This window comes from Bos indicus x Bos taurus, chromosome 12 (genome assembly GCF_003369695.1).
Source record: "Bos indicus x Bos taurus breed Angus x Brahman F1 hybrid chromosome 12, Bos_hybrid_MaternalHap_v2.0, whole genome shotgun sequence".
In the NCBI taxonomy this organism is placed as follows: Eukaryota; Metazoa; Chordata; class Mammalia; order Artiodactyla; family Bovidae; genus Bos; species Bos indicus x Bos taurus.
The window spans coordinates 85,975,994-85,990,522 of record NC_040087.1 but is presented as its reverse complement, the minus strand read 5'-3'; the positions used below and the strand labels follow the sequence as shown (position 1 = coordinate 85,990,522).

At 57.6% G+C, this 14,529-nt stretch overlaps 2 protein-coding genes and 1 long non-coding RNA gene across 9 annotated transcripts in view; 1 reads left to right on the top strand and 2 right to left on the bottom strand.

The window, feature by feature from the left end:
* MCF2L (MCF.2 cell line derived transforming sequence like) overlaps positions 1-4,920 on the bottom strand; it is a 92,190-nt gene extending 87,270 nt beyond the window's left edge. Inside the window, exons 1-3 of one of the 5 annotated variants that reach the window (XM_027557996.1) lie at positions 4,360-4,751; positions 4,205-4,264; positions 512-684 (exon numbers count right to left, since the gene is read on the bottom strand). In XM_027557996.1, coding sequence (XP_027413797.1) covers positions 512-680 — 169 coding nt within the window. In that variant the 5' untranslated portion in view covers positions 681-684; positions 4,205-4,264; positions 4,360-4,751. Of the gene's footprint in view, positions 1-511; positions 685-3,960; positions 3,979-4,204; positions 4,265-4,359; positions 4,752-4,847 lie in introns of those variants that run through there. The other 4 variants (XM_027558012.1, XM_027557997.1, XM_027557998.1 and 1 more) reach the window with 4 other exon arrangements.
* Positions 4,921-6,699: 1,779 nt separating this feature from the next.
* On the top strand, positions 6,700-11,492 carry LOC113902583. The gene is made up of 2 exons (XR_003513869.1): positions 6,700-6,803; positions 8,848-11,492. It is a non-coding gene; the product is annotated as an uncharacterized LOC113902583 (long non-coding RNA).
* ATP11A (ATPase phospholipid transporting 11A) overlaps positions 11,096-14,529 on the bottom strand; it is a 104,703-nt gene continuing 101,269 nt past the window's right edge. The window contains exon 30 of one of the 3 annotated variants that reach the window (XM_027558013.1): positions 11,096-14,257. Coding sequence is in view for 1 of the 3 variants with exons in the window: in XM_027558018.1 (XP_027413819.1) it covers positions 14,201-14,257 (57 nt within the window). In the remaining 2 variants the exon portion in view is untranslated. The remainder of the gene's footprint in view (positions 14,258-14,529) is intronic. The other 2 variants (XM_027558018.1, XM_027558015.1) reach the window with 2 other exon arrangements.

The following is a 14,529-nucleotide window of genomic DNA, read 5'->3' as shown; positions in this document are numbered from 1 at the left end:
AGACAGGAGTGCGGGAGCCACGCGGGAGCGGGTACAGGGCCAGGGGGCTCGGGTGGGCTCAGGAGGGACACGCTTGGAAAGTCAGTACAGTTAAAAACTGGCTTCTGGAAACAAAATCCACAAAATCGATCTGTGAGCTGATCCAGTGAAGAAAAAGAGAAAGTACAAATACTCAAAATAAGAAATGAGAGGGGAAAAATGTCTTGGAATAGACGAGTTTAAAAATCGTCTTACAAGCAATTACTTTGTTTAATTATGTGATTCAGTTTGAAAACCTGGTAAAGTGGAGCCCTGGGCTCTAAACCCAGACGGCTTCCCGAGAGCTCACCAGAGCCAGCCTCAGCCTCACTGCCAGGAAGGCAAATGGGCAAGCGTGAGGACTGACGTCTCACCCACAGGCCTGGGCCCAGCCGGCCCGCATGTGCAGGCGGCCCTGGGGCCCCGGGGACCTGCCGCCTAGACCTGGGATGCTGGTCCCCCATCCGGATCCCAAGGAGGCAGCTGGCCCTACCTGCAGGCGGGGGTGGCCCCTCCGGCGGGTCTGGAACAAGCCTGATGACGTCAGGGACGTCCACCCGAGGGTCGCTGTCCTCCTCTTCGGCCTCGTGGGACCCTCGAGAGGAAGAAGCATCGTCGCTTCCGGTTTTCTGGCAAAGGATGAGCCTCCAACAGTCGAACATGAGTCTGCAGAGTGAAAAACAGACCTTAGAAGGAAGACCAGGCCACGCTGCGAAGACATCAGCCGTGCTTCCTCCAACAAAGCCCAATCTCCAGGCACAGCTTTTGGCAGTGTTTATTCTGAAATGGATGTGGGATATTTAAAATTCATTCTTCTCCAGATAATTTCTACCGTGTCCATGTTCAGGTAAACAAGTGGTCTCCTTTTATAACAATGGAATGGAAAAAGCATTGCACAAACAGTAATATTATTTGCTTCTGCTGCATACGAGAAGTAAAAACCTAGATTTTCCCTTGACATTTGGGCTCTTGTTTCAAGGACAAAAATGCCCCTGGTTCTCCTGGTTTCAATGTCACAGTAAAATTCACTGAACTGGCAAACCTTCAAAACCAATGCCACCTGGGCCGGAAACATCTCCAATCCCCAGGTAAAGCATGCTGTCCAAGGGCCAGGACAAACACTCATGTCATTCCTCCAGTGGAAGTCTGGCAAAGAAACTCGAATCAAGTCTTTGCGAGGTAACCTTGGATTTAAAGAGACAGCGAGTGACTGCATCTCGACAGAAGCCACGTGACGTCATCTGCCTGAGATGCTCGCCCTGGGAGGTAATCTCCCACAGCCCCCTCGCCGGTCTTTGGGCATATTTATGGTTCATTATGGCTTCCCAGGTGGCACTGGTGGTGAAGAGCTCACCGGCCAGTACAGGAGATGTAAGAGACGCGGGTTCGATCCCTGGGTCAGGAAGATCCCCCGGAGGAGGGCACAGCAGCCCACTCCACTGTTGTTTTTTTTTTTAAATCATTGGTTTCAAGTTTATCCTGTGAATAGACACCAAGGATTCCATAATCATGAAAACTTGAGCACACGACTGATCAAAGAAAAGTTAACACATCTAGACAATAAATATACTTACAAACAATGTATATTTACGTATCCCACCAGGCTTCTCTGTCCGTGGGATTTCCCAGGCAAGAATACTGGAGTGGATTGCCATTCCCTTCTCCCACTCCAGTGTTCTTGCCTGGAGAATCCCATGGACAGAGGAGCCTGGTGGGCTACAGGCCACCGGGTTGCAAAGAGTCGGACACGACTGAAGTGACCTGGCGTGCACACACGCCCATCATTTCCCCTGTTGGCTTATGTCTGGCTGGGCCCCTTCCATAAATTCTGCTTGTGGCCCCATGGCAGCAGCTTAACCTGCTTGGTCGTCGGTGGTGCTCACACCCACCACGCTGTCCAGAGCATCAGGGAGGGAGGCGGGGCTGTCCGGCTGGATGCCGGGGACCGGTGACCCTCAGGGAGGTCCGGTCTCCACCTCCTCCCCACGCCTGTCCCTCCCTGCCCCTCAGGCCCAGTCTGTGGGACACCAGGGCCTTTCCCCTGGGAGTCGCCTGCTCTGTGTTCCGTTGCCAGCCCTAAGCTCTGAGTGAGAAAGGGACCAGTGAGGAGGAGGACGGCGTGGAGACGTTCGGCGCTGGTGGGCTACGCTCTTCAGCGTCCCCACCTGTATCTTCCTATTTGACTTGTTCCGATTTCTGTGGTTGCTCAGCTTGGTAATTTGAATACAGTTCTTCGCTTTTGCAACAGATTAGACTGAACGCTCCCAGCAGTGACCTATACCCACTGAGCACACGTTGACATGTTGCCCACTGGGTCACAAGCTCTGCAGATGAACCCTGGGCTGCTCCTGGGTCACCTCCGTGGAGCTGCGAAGGGACTGGTCCTCTGGGCTCCACAGGGATGCTGGGCAGTTCTGGGGGAAGTGTCCAGTTTCCTGGGGATGGCGGCGCTGCCTGATGCTGGACGAGGTGCTTTGGGAGCAGCCTCTGGCCACAAAGTCGAGGTCCGGCTCGAGGTTTCCAAGAGTTCCTTGGTAATGGCCACAGGGTGTCCGGGAGACCGTTGCAGGCTTGAAGTCCTGAACGTTTTACTAGGGGAGGCCCAGAGGGAAAGGACATGGTCATCCCTGAGGGGAAGGTACTGCGGACCAGCTCCACCAGCACAGACTCCAAGGGAGGCTGGGCAGTCCGACCGGCCACCCCTTGCTGACCACACAGCGTGCCTTCTCTGGGAGCGGGCTGGGCCACCACCCGCCTTCTCCAGGGAGGAGTGGACCAAGCATCTCTTGAGCAGCTCCAGACGAGGCCCTGGGCCCTCGGGCAAGTCCAGGTTGCGGCTGGCGCTCAGCCAGCATCTCCCACCTGTCAGGGAAGAGCGTCACCCCGGCTGTCCTGGGCTCAGGCAAGGGTGAAATGAGTGGACCTGAGAACAAGAGGCTGAGCTGAGTGTGGAGCAGAATGCTATCTTCTGGTCACTGTTCCTCTCACACTTCTAGCTTCTCCTGGAGCCTCTTAGCACCAGATCAACTAAGCGGATGGCCAGGTGCCACCAACAGAGCAGTTTATTCCGTTCGCACAAACGCTCCAGTAACCTCTCTCTCAACTTCAGGCTTTACGCCATTTTACAAAAGGTATGTGAGCTCCCAACAGCAGGAAGCTCTTCTGTCCAAGTGACCTTCATTCCACTTCCAGTCACCAAGATGCTGCTTCCCAGGTAAATCTCCCGTTTTCACAGCTGAGCCCCAAACGCAGAAAGAGCCTGAATGGTGATCCGGACACCGATTACAGCCACAACCTGAGGTCAGGAGACTCCCAGCAGTGGCAGGGCTGGGAGGGAAGAGGCTCCAATTCGGGAGAAGGACGGGTTTCAGGCTGCGTCTGGGGCAGAGGTGTCCTCAGAGCACTGAGCTCCGCAAACAGGTGGCCCCTGCGCCCTCCTCCTGATTCGCGGATCTCCTGGAGAGAAAGGCGCCCCAGAACTGGGGTCAGTCACAAGAAGAGTGGTGCCCAGGCTTCTGGCGTGGAAGGCCCGCCACTCTCGCCAGCCTTCCCCCGGATCGCTGCCAGGGGGAGCTGTCACAGGTGGGGGTCCGAGGTCACAGAGGCCTGATCACAGCTGCGTCCAGGTCCTGGCCAGATGGTGAGCCTGGGACCTGGGGGGTGCGCCCCGCCCCGAGGGACGCAAGTGCTGAAACACAGTCAAGCCCCTCTTCCTGCCCCTCTGGACTGACTCACCCGGAGCATGTGCCCTCCCGGCCGCCCACCTGGCCCACAGGCAGCATCTGTCTGTCCGTTCCAGCCCCCCGCAGTGGGTCCAGGAGCTGGGAGCAGAGCTCAGAACTCAGGTCCCTGAACCCGCTCTGGGCCAGCCACTGGGTCAGATCTGCACTTTAGGAGACCCTCCACCACGAGGTCTCCCTCAGGGCGCCACCCCTCACCTACCTGTCCAGGGGGGTCCCGGGTCCCCTGGGAGGGACGCACACACTGGAGCGCCAGCACCCCAAGACACACGTCTATTTTTGTGGCCTGGCCCCTCCCAGTGGTCACACATCCTGGGGCCTCCCACGGCCGCCCCGACACATCCTGCCCAGCCTCAGGGTCACCTTAACCCCTTCCCTGTCCAGGGCTGGCTGGAGGTCCCTTAGGGGCAGGGTGGGAAGCTTCCAGTAAAGTTAAGAGGCTGCACCTGCTCCAGAAAAGTCTCTTTCCGGCCAGCTGGAGCGGGCTCCTGTTTAAGTGTCCAGCGCTGCAGAGAACAGAAGGTGGTTTTTAAAAACTAGCAGGAACACCGTTTAGCGTTTAAAGAGCAAAGGGCCTTATTTTTAAACCGCTGAGTCTTACTTTTCCGCTGCCAGTTTGAAAAGCAAAACAGCCAGACAGGGGCCGGGAAGTCCAGATTCAGCCAGCCGCCCTCAGCGGCCCCACCTGGCCAGGCACCTGCTGGGGGTCAGGACTCCTGGATGAGGTCCTGGGAGGGGCCGGGCAGTGACAACTGTCCGCGGGAGGACCCCGTCCCGACAGTGGGGGGCGTCCCGCACGTGGAGCCCGCGCTCCGGCTCGGGCGGCGGCGCCTGGACACCGCGCAGCGCCCCGGCTCCACCCCGGCCGGTCCCGGGGCTCCCTGGGGTCGCACGCGGCCAGGACGCGATTGGAGCGCGCAGACCGGTCACCGGAGGCGATCGGAGCGCGCGCAGACCGGTCACGGGAGGCGATCGGAGCGCGAAGACCGGTCACTGGCCTCCGGGACGCTGAGTCCGTCGGCCCCTCTCCCCGGCCCTCCCCGCCTCCCCCACCAGCGTCCACCGCCCACGCTTCCCGCCCCCACACACCTGCCGTGGGACGTCCTCCGGGCCTGGTCTTCCGCCCGCAGGTGCGCGGCCGCCCCTCCTCCCCGGCCTGGGGGAGGGGAGGGGAGGAGGGGGAGGGCTAGCGGGGCGGCGGCGAGGACGGTGGGGGAGGGGACCGCGCGGAGGGAGAGGGAGGAGCGCGAGGGGAGGACGGCTGAGGGTCTGCGCGGCGGGAGGGGGCGGGGAGGCGCCCGACCCCGCCCCCAGCGTGTCCCCCCATCACCGTCAACCCCTCCGCCTGCACGGAGCAGGCGGTCTGCTGTCTGGGTTCGGGGTGTGCAGGCCCCAGGGCAGGGCCGTGCAGCTGCGGGGGGGCCCCCTTTTTTGCAAGAAAAGGGAAGGGGCCGGCCTTTTCCCTTGTGGGTCCCCCTTGTTCAGGGAAACTCAAATTCCCCAGTAGAACGCGGAAAGTTGAGGTGCACAGGCTGAAACGTCCCCAGTGTTGCTCTAGGTGTGAACTTGATTTTAGCTGGCGCTTCCAAACGTCTGCATTCTGTGGGCCGTACCGGGAAATCAGAGTAAGACCAGCACAGAGTTCCGTCGGGAGGGCAATAGGCACAAACCCCAAGGCTCCACGGAGCCCCACCCCAGGAGCCTCCTACCCACCCTGGGCGTGCGGCTCCGCTTGGAGGGGAGGGCGCGCCGACCTCTGCAGGACTTTCCTCCTCCAAGTGCGGTCCCCACCACACGGCATCGCCTGGCAGTCAGCCCCCGCTTAGCCAGCGCCCTGGAGCCCAGGCGGGGCAGCCAGGCCCCGGATGGTGGGCATGGCTGAGCCAGGGCTGCCAAGTGGACAGGACCCCGCACACGCTCGGAGGCAGGGCTGCCTCGAGGAGGAGGCTGGCCCGAATGGACAGCAAAGCGAAGGCAGGACCTTCCTCAGCTGGACGGTTTCCTTCCCAGATTGAGCGGGGATGAGAAGGCCCCAGGAACCTGGCAGAGTCAGGGCAGAGGCGGGGGCCTCTCCTCTAAGGGCCAGTTGGATGTGCGGGCGTGGGGGCCTGACCCGCTTGGTGGGGCCGGACCCGTTTCGCATGACCTCAGGGACCCGGGGTCCTGGGGTGCTCTCCAGGGCCTGTGCTGAGTGTCATCGGAGCTCTGAGAGCCAGACGGAGGCACCCGGCCAACCTGCCTGGAGGACAGGCAGCGCTCAGTGACCCCACGACCCCGGTTGGTTCTGCAGGCCGCCACTGCCCCCAGGCGGGCTTCCCGTGGAGGGTCCCAAGCCCCACCTCGGCCACAGGCACCAGGACCGGGAGCCTCTCCCACCACGGGGAGGCCTCCGGCCTTGAGACGTGGTCACTGGCCCAGGAGATCGAGGAGGACAAATGCCCAAGACGCCTGTGCACTCAGAGACGGTTAGTGCCGATTCAAGTCTCCCGACTCCAAGGCGAATCCCAGAACAAAAGCCCGGGCACCCTGCTGGTCAGGGGCCCTGAGGGCCAGGCCAGGCCTTTGTGCAGCTCCCAGAGGCTCGGGGAATTACCATCACAATCAGGGCTCTGGGAGGAGCCAAGGGGAAAGGGACCTTCTGCTCCGGCTGGGGTCAGCCCCTCCCGCGGGCGTGGGCCTGGCGGCCTGGAGACCCCTCGGGCCTGGGCCTGGGCCCGGGAGTGTCCTGGGGCTGCGTCTCTGCCTGGTCACCGCGCCCTTGGCCCTTCAGGGAATCGGGGACTTTGCCGTTTGAGGTTAATTCCTCTGTGGAAAGCCTCTGGCTCCCACAAAGAAGTCTGTGTTACAGGAAGTAATCCCAAGTGGCTCAATGGGTGAAGAATCCGCCTGCAAGGCAGGAGACGTGGGTTCGGTCCCTGGGTCAGGAAGATCAGCCCCCCACCCACCGCATTCTTGCCTGGAGAATCCCGTGCACAGAGGAGCCTGGTGGGCTACAGTCCACGGGGTCACAGAGGGTCGGATGGACGGAAGCGACGGAACACTCACGTAAGTGACAGCGAGTGGGGAGGGCCGCCCCGCTCCCCATAGCCTGGGGTCCCCTGAGCCTCTCAGCGTCTGCCCCTGCCCTCTGGGTCCACGTCAGGAAGTGGCAACTGGGACACGCAGGAGGCTTGGTGGGGGGCCTGGTCCTCTGGAGTTCTGAGGTGACCCTGGGGCATGAAAAGGGGGTTCCTCCCGCGTACCTGGGACCTCAGAGAACCAACCTGCTGGGGGAGACACGGGCGCCCCAGCCGCCAGCAGCCACAACCTCGTCGCCCACCCCGCCTGAGCTGTGGCTCCTTGGGGCTTGTTTCTGGGCAGCTGGCCGACCCTGCCCCACGGCTTTCCTCTGGGAAGCCAAAGGCAGGGCTCCCAGGTGACCCTCCAGTCTCCAAGGAATGCTGCTGGGTGGGCGGGCAGGGCCCTGAGCCTCCAGCCTGGGGTTTATTCAGGCAGCAACGTGGCCCCAGGCCCGCGCTGGCCGCTGGGCAGTTCACCTTGCCCAGGCGGGGTCTTGGGGCCCCCGGAGCTCACCCCCAGTGTGGAGTCAGGCTGTGAACACTGATGAGACGGGGGAAGGAGGTGCTTAGCACACAGACCAGTGTGGGCAGGACCCCCGGACCTGCTGGGCCACCGTGGGCCATGGTGAGTTAGCGCCGTGCAGCCCCGGGTGGGGATGTGGGGAGGGGCGGCTGAGCTCCGTCCCCAATCCCCCTCCCACTGCTCCCCAACCCCCCTCCCACTGCTCCCCCTCACACGCAGCTCAACGGTGTCTGCCCTGCAGCAAGGCCCCAGAGCAGAGCATCGGTTGAATTGTGTCTCCCCAAAAAGATACGTTGAGGTCCTGACCCCTGTACTCTAGAATGTGACCTTTACAGACACAATATATCTAAAATAAGGTCATCAGGGCAGGGCCCTCACCGAAGGTGACTGACAGCCTTGTGGAAAGCAAACGCTGAGACAGGCAGAGTGGGCGCCACCTGAGGATGGAGGCAGAGAGGTGTCTCCAGGAGCCCCGAGGCTGGGAGGCTCGAAGCCCGAGGGAGCCAGGTGGACCTCCACCTGCGGCGCCCGTTTCTGCGGCCCCTGGACAGAGTGAGCGACGGCAGGGGGTGGTTTTACCTGCAGGCGGGAAGCAGCGCCTGCTCCCTGGCCGTCCTTTCGCGCCGTCCTGTCCGCGGGGAGTGACCACCTCTTCCCTGTCCTAAGACAACCTGCAGGGGATGGTCACGGCTCATTTGCAAGTTTTCGCAGGGACAGAATGAAGGGACAAAGTCCGTGATTAAATAGTTAATCTCACTAGGGGATGGTGAGCAGGAAAACATGGGCGATCCCTGTAAGCTGACCACCTCTTGATAAAGGTCCACCGCAAACCCCCAGCAGAAGCATGAGGCCCGAAACAATAAAGCCACGGTGCTTGAGCCCACTCCTGCCCAGCGAGCTCACGAAGTTAATGGTCCCTGGGCCATGCTCTCTGCACTCCTGCAAAACTGATTTGTGGCCCTAGCTTGACCCTGGAGGGACAAGAAAATCCCCTTCCCGGCCTGGAGGAGGAGCTGATGGCAGCTTGACATCTACTCGGGAAAGACAAGGGGCTCCTCCCTCCTCCCCACGCCTCCTCTGATTACAAAACTGTAGCCCACTAAGTGCTCAGAGCCTGGCACTTCTTGCCCGCCCACTTGTAAGCCTCACGAACATCCTGTTCTAGTAAATCACGTGTTGACCACGTGGCCCTCACTGAATTCTCCTTGGTGCTGAGACCTAAAGGACCGTGGTGCCGGAGCTCTCCGCAGCCCCCCTGAAATGGCGCCAGGCTGTTCCAGCTTACCGTGTTCAGTGTCAACGGTCTGCGTTTTAGCCTCTCGTCCCAAGCAAACTGTTTAGGTTCGTGCAAAAGTAATCGCTGTTTCACGTTGTTGACATTTGCTGTTTGATATTGGAATACATTCTTAATAAATGTGACTGTGATACATCATTTTAACATGTATTTCTTGATTTATGTTTCTTGCTATCACCGTATCACTTACTGTTTATTTTTTATTTATTTTAGACTGTGGAAATGATGTTGGACAAAAAAGCAAATTCCAGTGATTTTCTTGAGTTCAAAATGGGTCGTAAAGCAGTGGAGACAGCACGCATTCGGCCCAGGAGCTAACGAACGTTCAGTGCGGTGGTGGGTCAAGGAGTTCTGCAAAGGACGTGAGAGCCTTGATGATGAGGAGTGTAGTGGCCATCGGAAGTTGACAGGGACAGCTGAATGAGAGCCATCTTTGAAGCTGATCCTCCTACAACTACATGAGAAGTTGCCCAAACTCAACACCCACCATTCTGCGGCCGTTCGGCCTCTGAAGCAGATTGGAAAAGTGAAAAAGCTCAAAGAGGGGGTGCCTCACGAGCTGACTGCAACTCAAAAAGAATCACTGTTAAAGCGTCGTCTTCTCTTAGTCTACATAACAACAACCAACTATTTCTCAATCCTATCGTGACGTGCAAAGAAGAGTGGATTTTATACAACATCCGGGACAACCAGCTCAGTGGGTGGACTTAGAAGAAGCTCCAAAGCACTTTCCATAGCCAAACTTGCGCCGGAAGAAGTCATGGTCACTGCTTGGTGGGCAGCTGCTGGGCTGACCCAGTACAGCTTTCTGAATGCCGGCTGCACCATGACCTCTGAAAAGCAAGCTCAGCGAATCGAGAGGATGCACCGAAAACCGTGTCTGCGGCCGCACTGGTCAGCAGACAGGGTCAGCAGAGGCCACAGATGTGAGGAAGGGACAGGGGCCTTGCAAGGCAAGCTGTGGGCCTCAAGGGCGTCAGCTTCTAAGATCGGCTTAGGCCTGACACTGCCCACTAACTGTGAGGCTTGGTCTTCGTATCTGATTAAAGACGGGTTTCACTGGGCCCCTGTCAGGCTTGATTAGGGCTCATACCTGTGTCTGGATGATGAGTTAGACATGTGCCGTCTGACTAAATGCTCCTGAATTATCCTGACTGCATGCGATGAACTTAGCAATAGCAATAGCAATGCGATGAACATGTACTAAGGTCAGAGTCTTCCCTGGCAGGTTAATATGATGACTCGATTTAGGGGTGTCCTCTTAGTGTGAGAAAGGAACTGATAAATTGTGTGTTATTTCTAAGATGTTTCCCTGAAAGAGGAAGCTTAATAATTGCAGATGTTGATCACACTGAGACACAGCCCGGTGGAATGAAGGACTGTGTTCACACGCACACTGGTAGGAGCTGGCTGTTCACACCCGCACAGCCTCAGGCCAGGGTGCCCTCACTCACTTGAAAGCCAAGTGTGCTTCTCCCGGCTCCCAGGGTCAGTGTGGTCACAGGTCCCTGTCACCCGAGGCAGGTGTGGACGCTGGACCCCAGTGGACAGCAGCCCTGGGACGCGACTCACTTGCGGCATGTTTCCTGTAGACTGGCGTGCTGGCCGCTGTGTGGTGACAGCCAAGGCCGCCCACCGGGGTGAGTTACTTGCCTTTCCTTTGTGGTTTGGGGGCCGGGAAAAAGCCCCCAATTTAGAATTGTGCCCAGTGAAGCCAGAGGCCTTCCGAGGGACCTGTCAGCCTTGAAAGGGCCGCCTTGCCCCGGCCCAGCAAGGCCCTTTCTCAGGGTCCACCGTGATCCCCCAACTGAGTCAGAATCCCAGGAATGAGACTTTGTGAGGATCTGTGGAGTGTTTGGGGGTCAGTTTTCAGAGACGGGACGTGCAGGGGTGGCAGTGGCCAGCAGAGGAAGGGGGCAGGGCTGGGGGAGCCTCTTGGGGCCTGCAGGAACCCCATGGGGCAGCACGGGTCCCTCTCTCCTAACTGCCCAGGAGCCCTGGGCGTGGGGGCCAGGGTTTGGACAAGAGGAGGAGTGGAGGAGCCCCTGGAGGACGGGGTCTGGCGGACAGTCGGGCAGCAGCGGGAAGGACAGGGTTCGGCCGGAGTGTCCTGCTCCGGGCCCTCCGCCCTGGCGGTGCAGCTGTGGGCCCGGGGCCACCCCATCCCACACGATCCTGAGAGGCTGCTCCCACGGCTTCATCCCAAACAGAAACACTCGCTGGGAGACTGTTTGCCCGGCAGCTGGTCTTGGGAGAAACTTAATGCCAACTTCTGTCATCTTTTTAATCTATGAAGAGACTAAACCAGAACTTTTTCTTCTTTATTGCAAGCAGATTCAGATCTCCCGCCTAGACGTTCTGCAGAAAAGTCCAATCATAATGAATATTTGAAGATAAATACTTAAGATTTGGTTTAATTCACCATTTAATTTTTCAAAGCAGATTAATAATCAATTAAACATTACTGTTCAGAGGTTGATTTATTATCTTAAACACACCTACTATATTCAATAATTTAAAAATAAATTCCAATATTTATGATGACAATACCTATAGATACCATTTGTGTTAAATATATTTTTGAAGATTTTCTTTATCACACTACATAATGAATGAACATTTTAAACAGCAATGCAGACGCACATAATTTTAAGTCAGAGACATTATATGCATATTAAAATTCTGTATATTTTGATAAGGTAAAAAATAAAGCTATATAAACTGATCTTTAGATTTTTTTCTGCAAAAGTAGAATCACACTTTAATAATACTCCGACACATCTTCATTAAAGCTTTGTTTATGGACATCAAAACGGTTCTCACCCCCATTCACCTACCCTCTAACTTACTAAAAAAAACAAAACAGAATGAATGCATTTGCCAGCTGACATTTTTCCTGTTTTTAAAATTAGAAATGGGAAACTTCCAAAAGAAAGTGCATACCAAGCTGTTACACTGAGTTGTTAAATAAATACCATTAATTTCAAGATAAGCAGAAGTGGTTGCATTAGGTTCTTCATAATCAGTGCAAAACAGGTGAACTCAGTGGTTTTAAAGAAAAAGGCTGGAAACTCCCCTTAGGTTGCCCTGAACTTGTGGTTGATGTCCGTGAATTTAAGAATAGTTACACTGTGTGCGAGGCATTGCTACAGTTCAAGCTGCGAAGTCTCACAAGGCCAACTAGGCGTCTGCGGCGTCACTGCGGAAGCTCCGCCCCCAGCGAGCCTCGCGGCCGTGGCCCTGGGGGCCGTTTGGTCTGTGTCTGCCCGTGGAGTCAAGGGCACAGGAACGGGCTGACTGGGGTTCTAACAGGAGTGGCCGAGAGCGCGTCCCTTCTCCCAGCCGGGACGTGGCTGCAGCTGGGAGGGTCCGGCCCTGGTCCCAGGGCGGGTCCCCTCCAGTGGGAACCAGACATCCGGACCAATGGGGGAGATGTTAATATGTGGTTATTGTGCAGCTGTGAGTAAGATTTTCAAAACTAAGGAAGATACCTAAACTACTTGCTTTAAGGTCAGTTTAAGGCAAGTAAGCACTGCCCACCGCCAGGTGGGAGTCTCAGTGTCTTGTCTGAAATGTCCCTTCCCTGGTTCTCGTCCTTCCCTGGCTTCTGGTCTCATGGCCCTGGTCCATCTCACATTGTCAGGCGCAGTCACTTAGGAACTTCCCAAACAATTTTAAGAAGACGTATTGGGGCGTGTAACGGTCAGTAGCTGTCCTAAGGAGACTTGAATTATCCGAGGTAAGTGATAACCGTCTGGATACAGGCAGAAAAGAGGACAGCGAACCGTCAAGAAGCTTCTGTTTTAAGGCTGAAGGATAGAAACTAAAAACTAAAGAAAAAGCAGATGAAATTGCAATGAACGGTGAACAAAGAGCAGAGCAAATGATCAGACTCTAAATACGCCTTGTAACTACTCGCTACCGCCAGAAACACCAAAAAACAAAACAGGTTCAGAGAATAAAGTCAAATCTGAAAATTCACATTCATCAGATATTGAGACATTCAGCCAAAACGTCCATCAGAATTTAAATGTGAAGTGGCCAAAATGTCTTCAACTTAAAAAATAAAAGCTTTAAAAACATACTTTAAAAATTAGATATGGTACGTTAACAAATAAACGAATAAAATAGATATAAACAGCTATGAAAATACTTCAGTGCAAAGGCAATTTTAAGATCTCTAAAAAAATACATTACAAAGAATTTGTTAACTAAAACATACAGAGAATCTGCCCCCACAGGTAAGACATTTATACCCATTTTAGGTTCTTAAAAACGGCTGTACAAATGCACACACGGCTGTTTGCAGGGTCTAGTGCGGGCCTCACGCAGGACGCGGGCGTGAGTGACGGCGAGGGGGCGGGCCCTCGGGCGGACGCCCACCCAGCCTCACGGCCCCTCGGCGTCACCCCGCTCTTTGGTATGCTTGCCCGTCACCCGCTTTCTCCGCACCACCCGTGTACCCTGTTCTTGCGGTCAACTCCTCCCCTCGTTCAAGTATCTCACAGGTGAGCATTACAGCAGCGAACCACGCGGTCTGAGCGACTCGGGAGCAGACCCAGGTGGGCTCAGCACCGTCCCGCATCCACAGGGCATCCAGCGGGGGCAACGTTCAGCCTCCGGGTGACCCTCCCCTAAAACGCCGTCAGTTGTACCTTCTGAAGTTTGAACCTCAAACTGAAATGTTTTCCTTACGGACCATTAAGGCTGCGTCGAACCGGTTATTTCTAGAAACGGAGATTCCGTTACAGGAGAGCGACGGGGTTTACCGCCCGGCTGCCTGCGGGCGGCACGCGGGCAGCGGTATTGCTCTTAGGTCTCCCGGGCCGCCTCGGCGACCCCGGGCCAGGTGCGGATCTGGGGGTCCACGCCCCGAGAGGCCGCTCCCCGTGGGGGTCTGAGCACCGCAGCAGAGGCCGGCCCCGGGTACCCAGACCCCCATGCGTCCCCGCAAACCCCGAAACACCCTTCCCACAACAGCAAACCGTGCCTGCGCCCTCGGAGCGGGAAGGGGCACCTCTCGGAACCTGTGCTTTACAGGCCAGGCCCCCCCAGAGGCAGCGGGGTACGGGGAGGGGGCTCCCCGAGCACGCGGGCAGCACCTCCCCCGGAGGGGCGGAGTCGGGCCAGATGTGACCCGCGGTCAGCGTCACCACGCGCAGGTCTGGACGGCAGCTGTGGACGGGGCGGGGGGCCAGTCCGAAAGCAGAGATGTCGGGCTCGGGAGGATGGAGCAGACCGGACCCCAGCCCGCGAGGCTCGGCCATGCTCCCCGGAGGCCCTGGTAGGGCGGCTGTGCTTGGAGCGGACAGAGACCCTTGAGCAGAGGTCCTCCCGTCGCCACGTGGTCAGGGAGGGTAGCGGGCTCGTGCGTGTCCTTCTCGGTCGCCACTCAGGGACGCCTGTCCCATCTTCCTCCTCCTCCGGCCGCAAGAGCAGCACACGCCACGCAGCCCTTCGGGGCTGGACCCTTGCGTGTGGCCTCCTCTGGGGCCGCGGGTGGTGGGAGACTAGCAGGAGGGGCCCCGCGTTCCCTGCCTTCCAGGGCGCTGCCCGGGGTTGGAGACTACAGAGTAGCAAGTGGGTGACTCCCCAGAGGCAGTCCTGACACGAAGCGCGAGGTCTGCGGAAACAGAAAGGACAGAGTCAGTACCGGGACCCTGCGCGGACCCTGTCCAGCGCCCATCGGAACCCAGTGCAGCCGCGGCCCTCGCTGCCCCGGCCGGGGCACCCTCGAGCGTAGCTGGGCCAGACACCGGGCGGCGTGTGGACCATCCGTCCCCTCCTTGCGTCCACTGTCCCACAGAAAGGTGTGTAAACACGAGGCCCCTCCCCAGGCCCCAGGCTGAGTGCGGCTCCTCCCGCAGCGCATCTCGCTGGACCGCTCCGACGGAG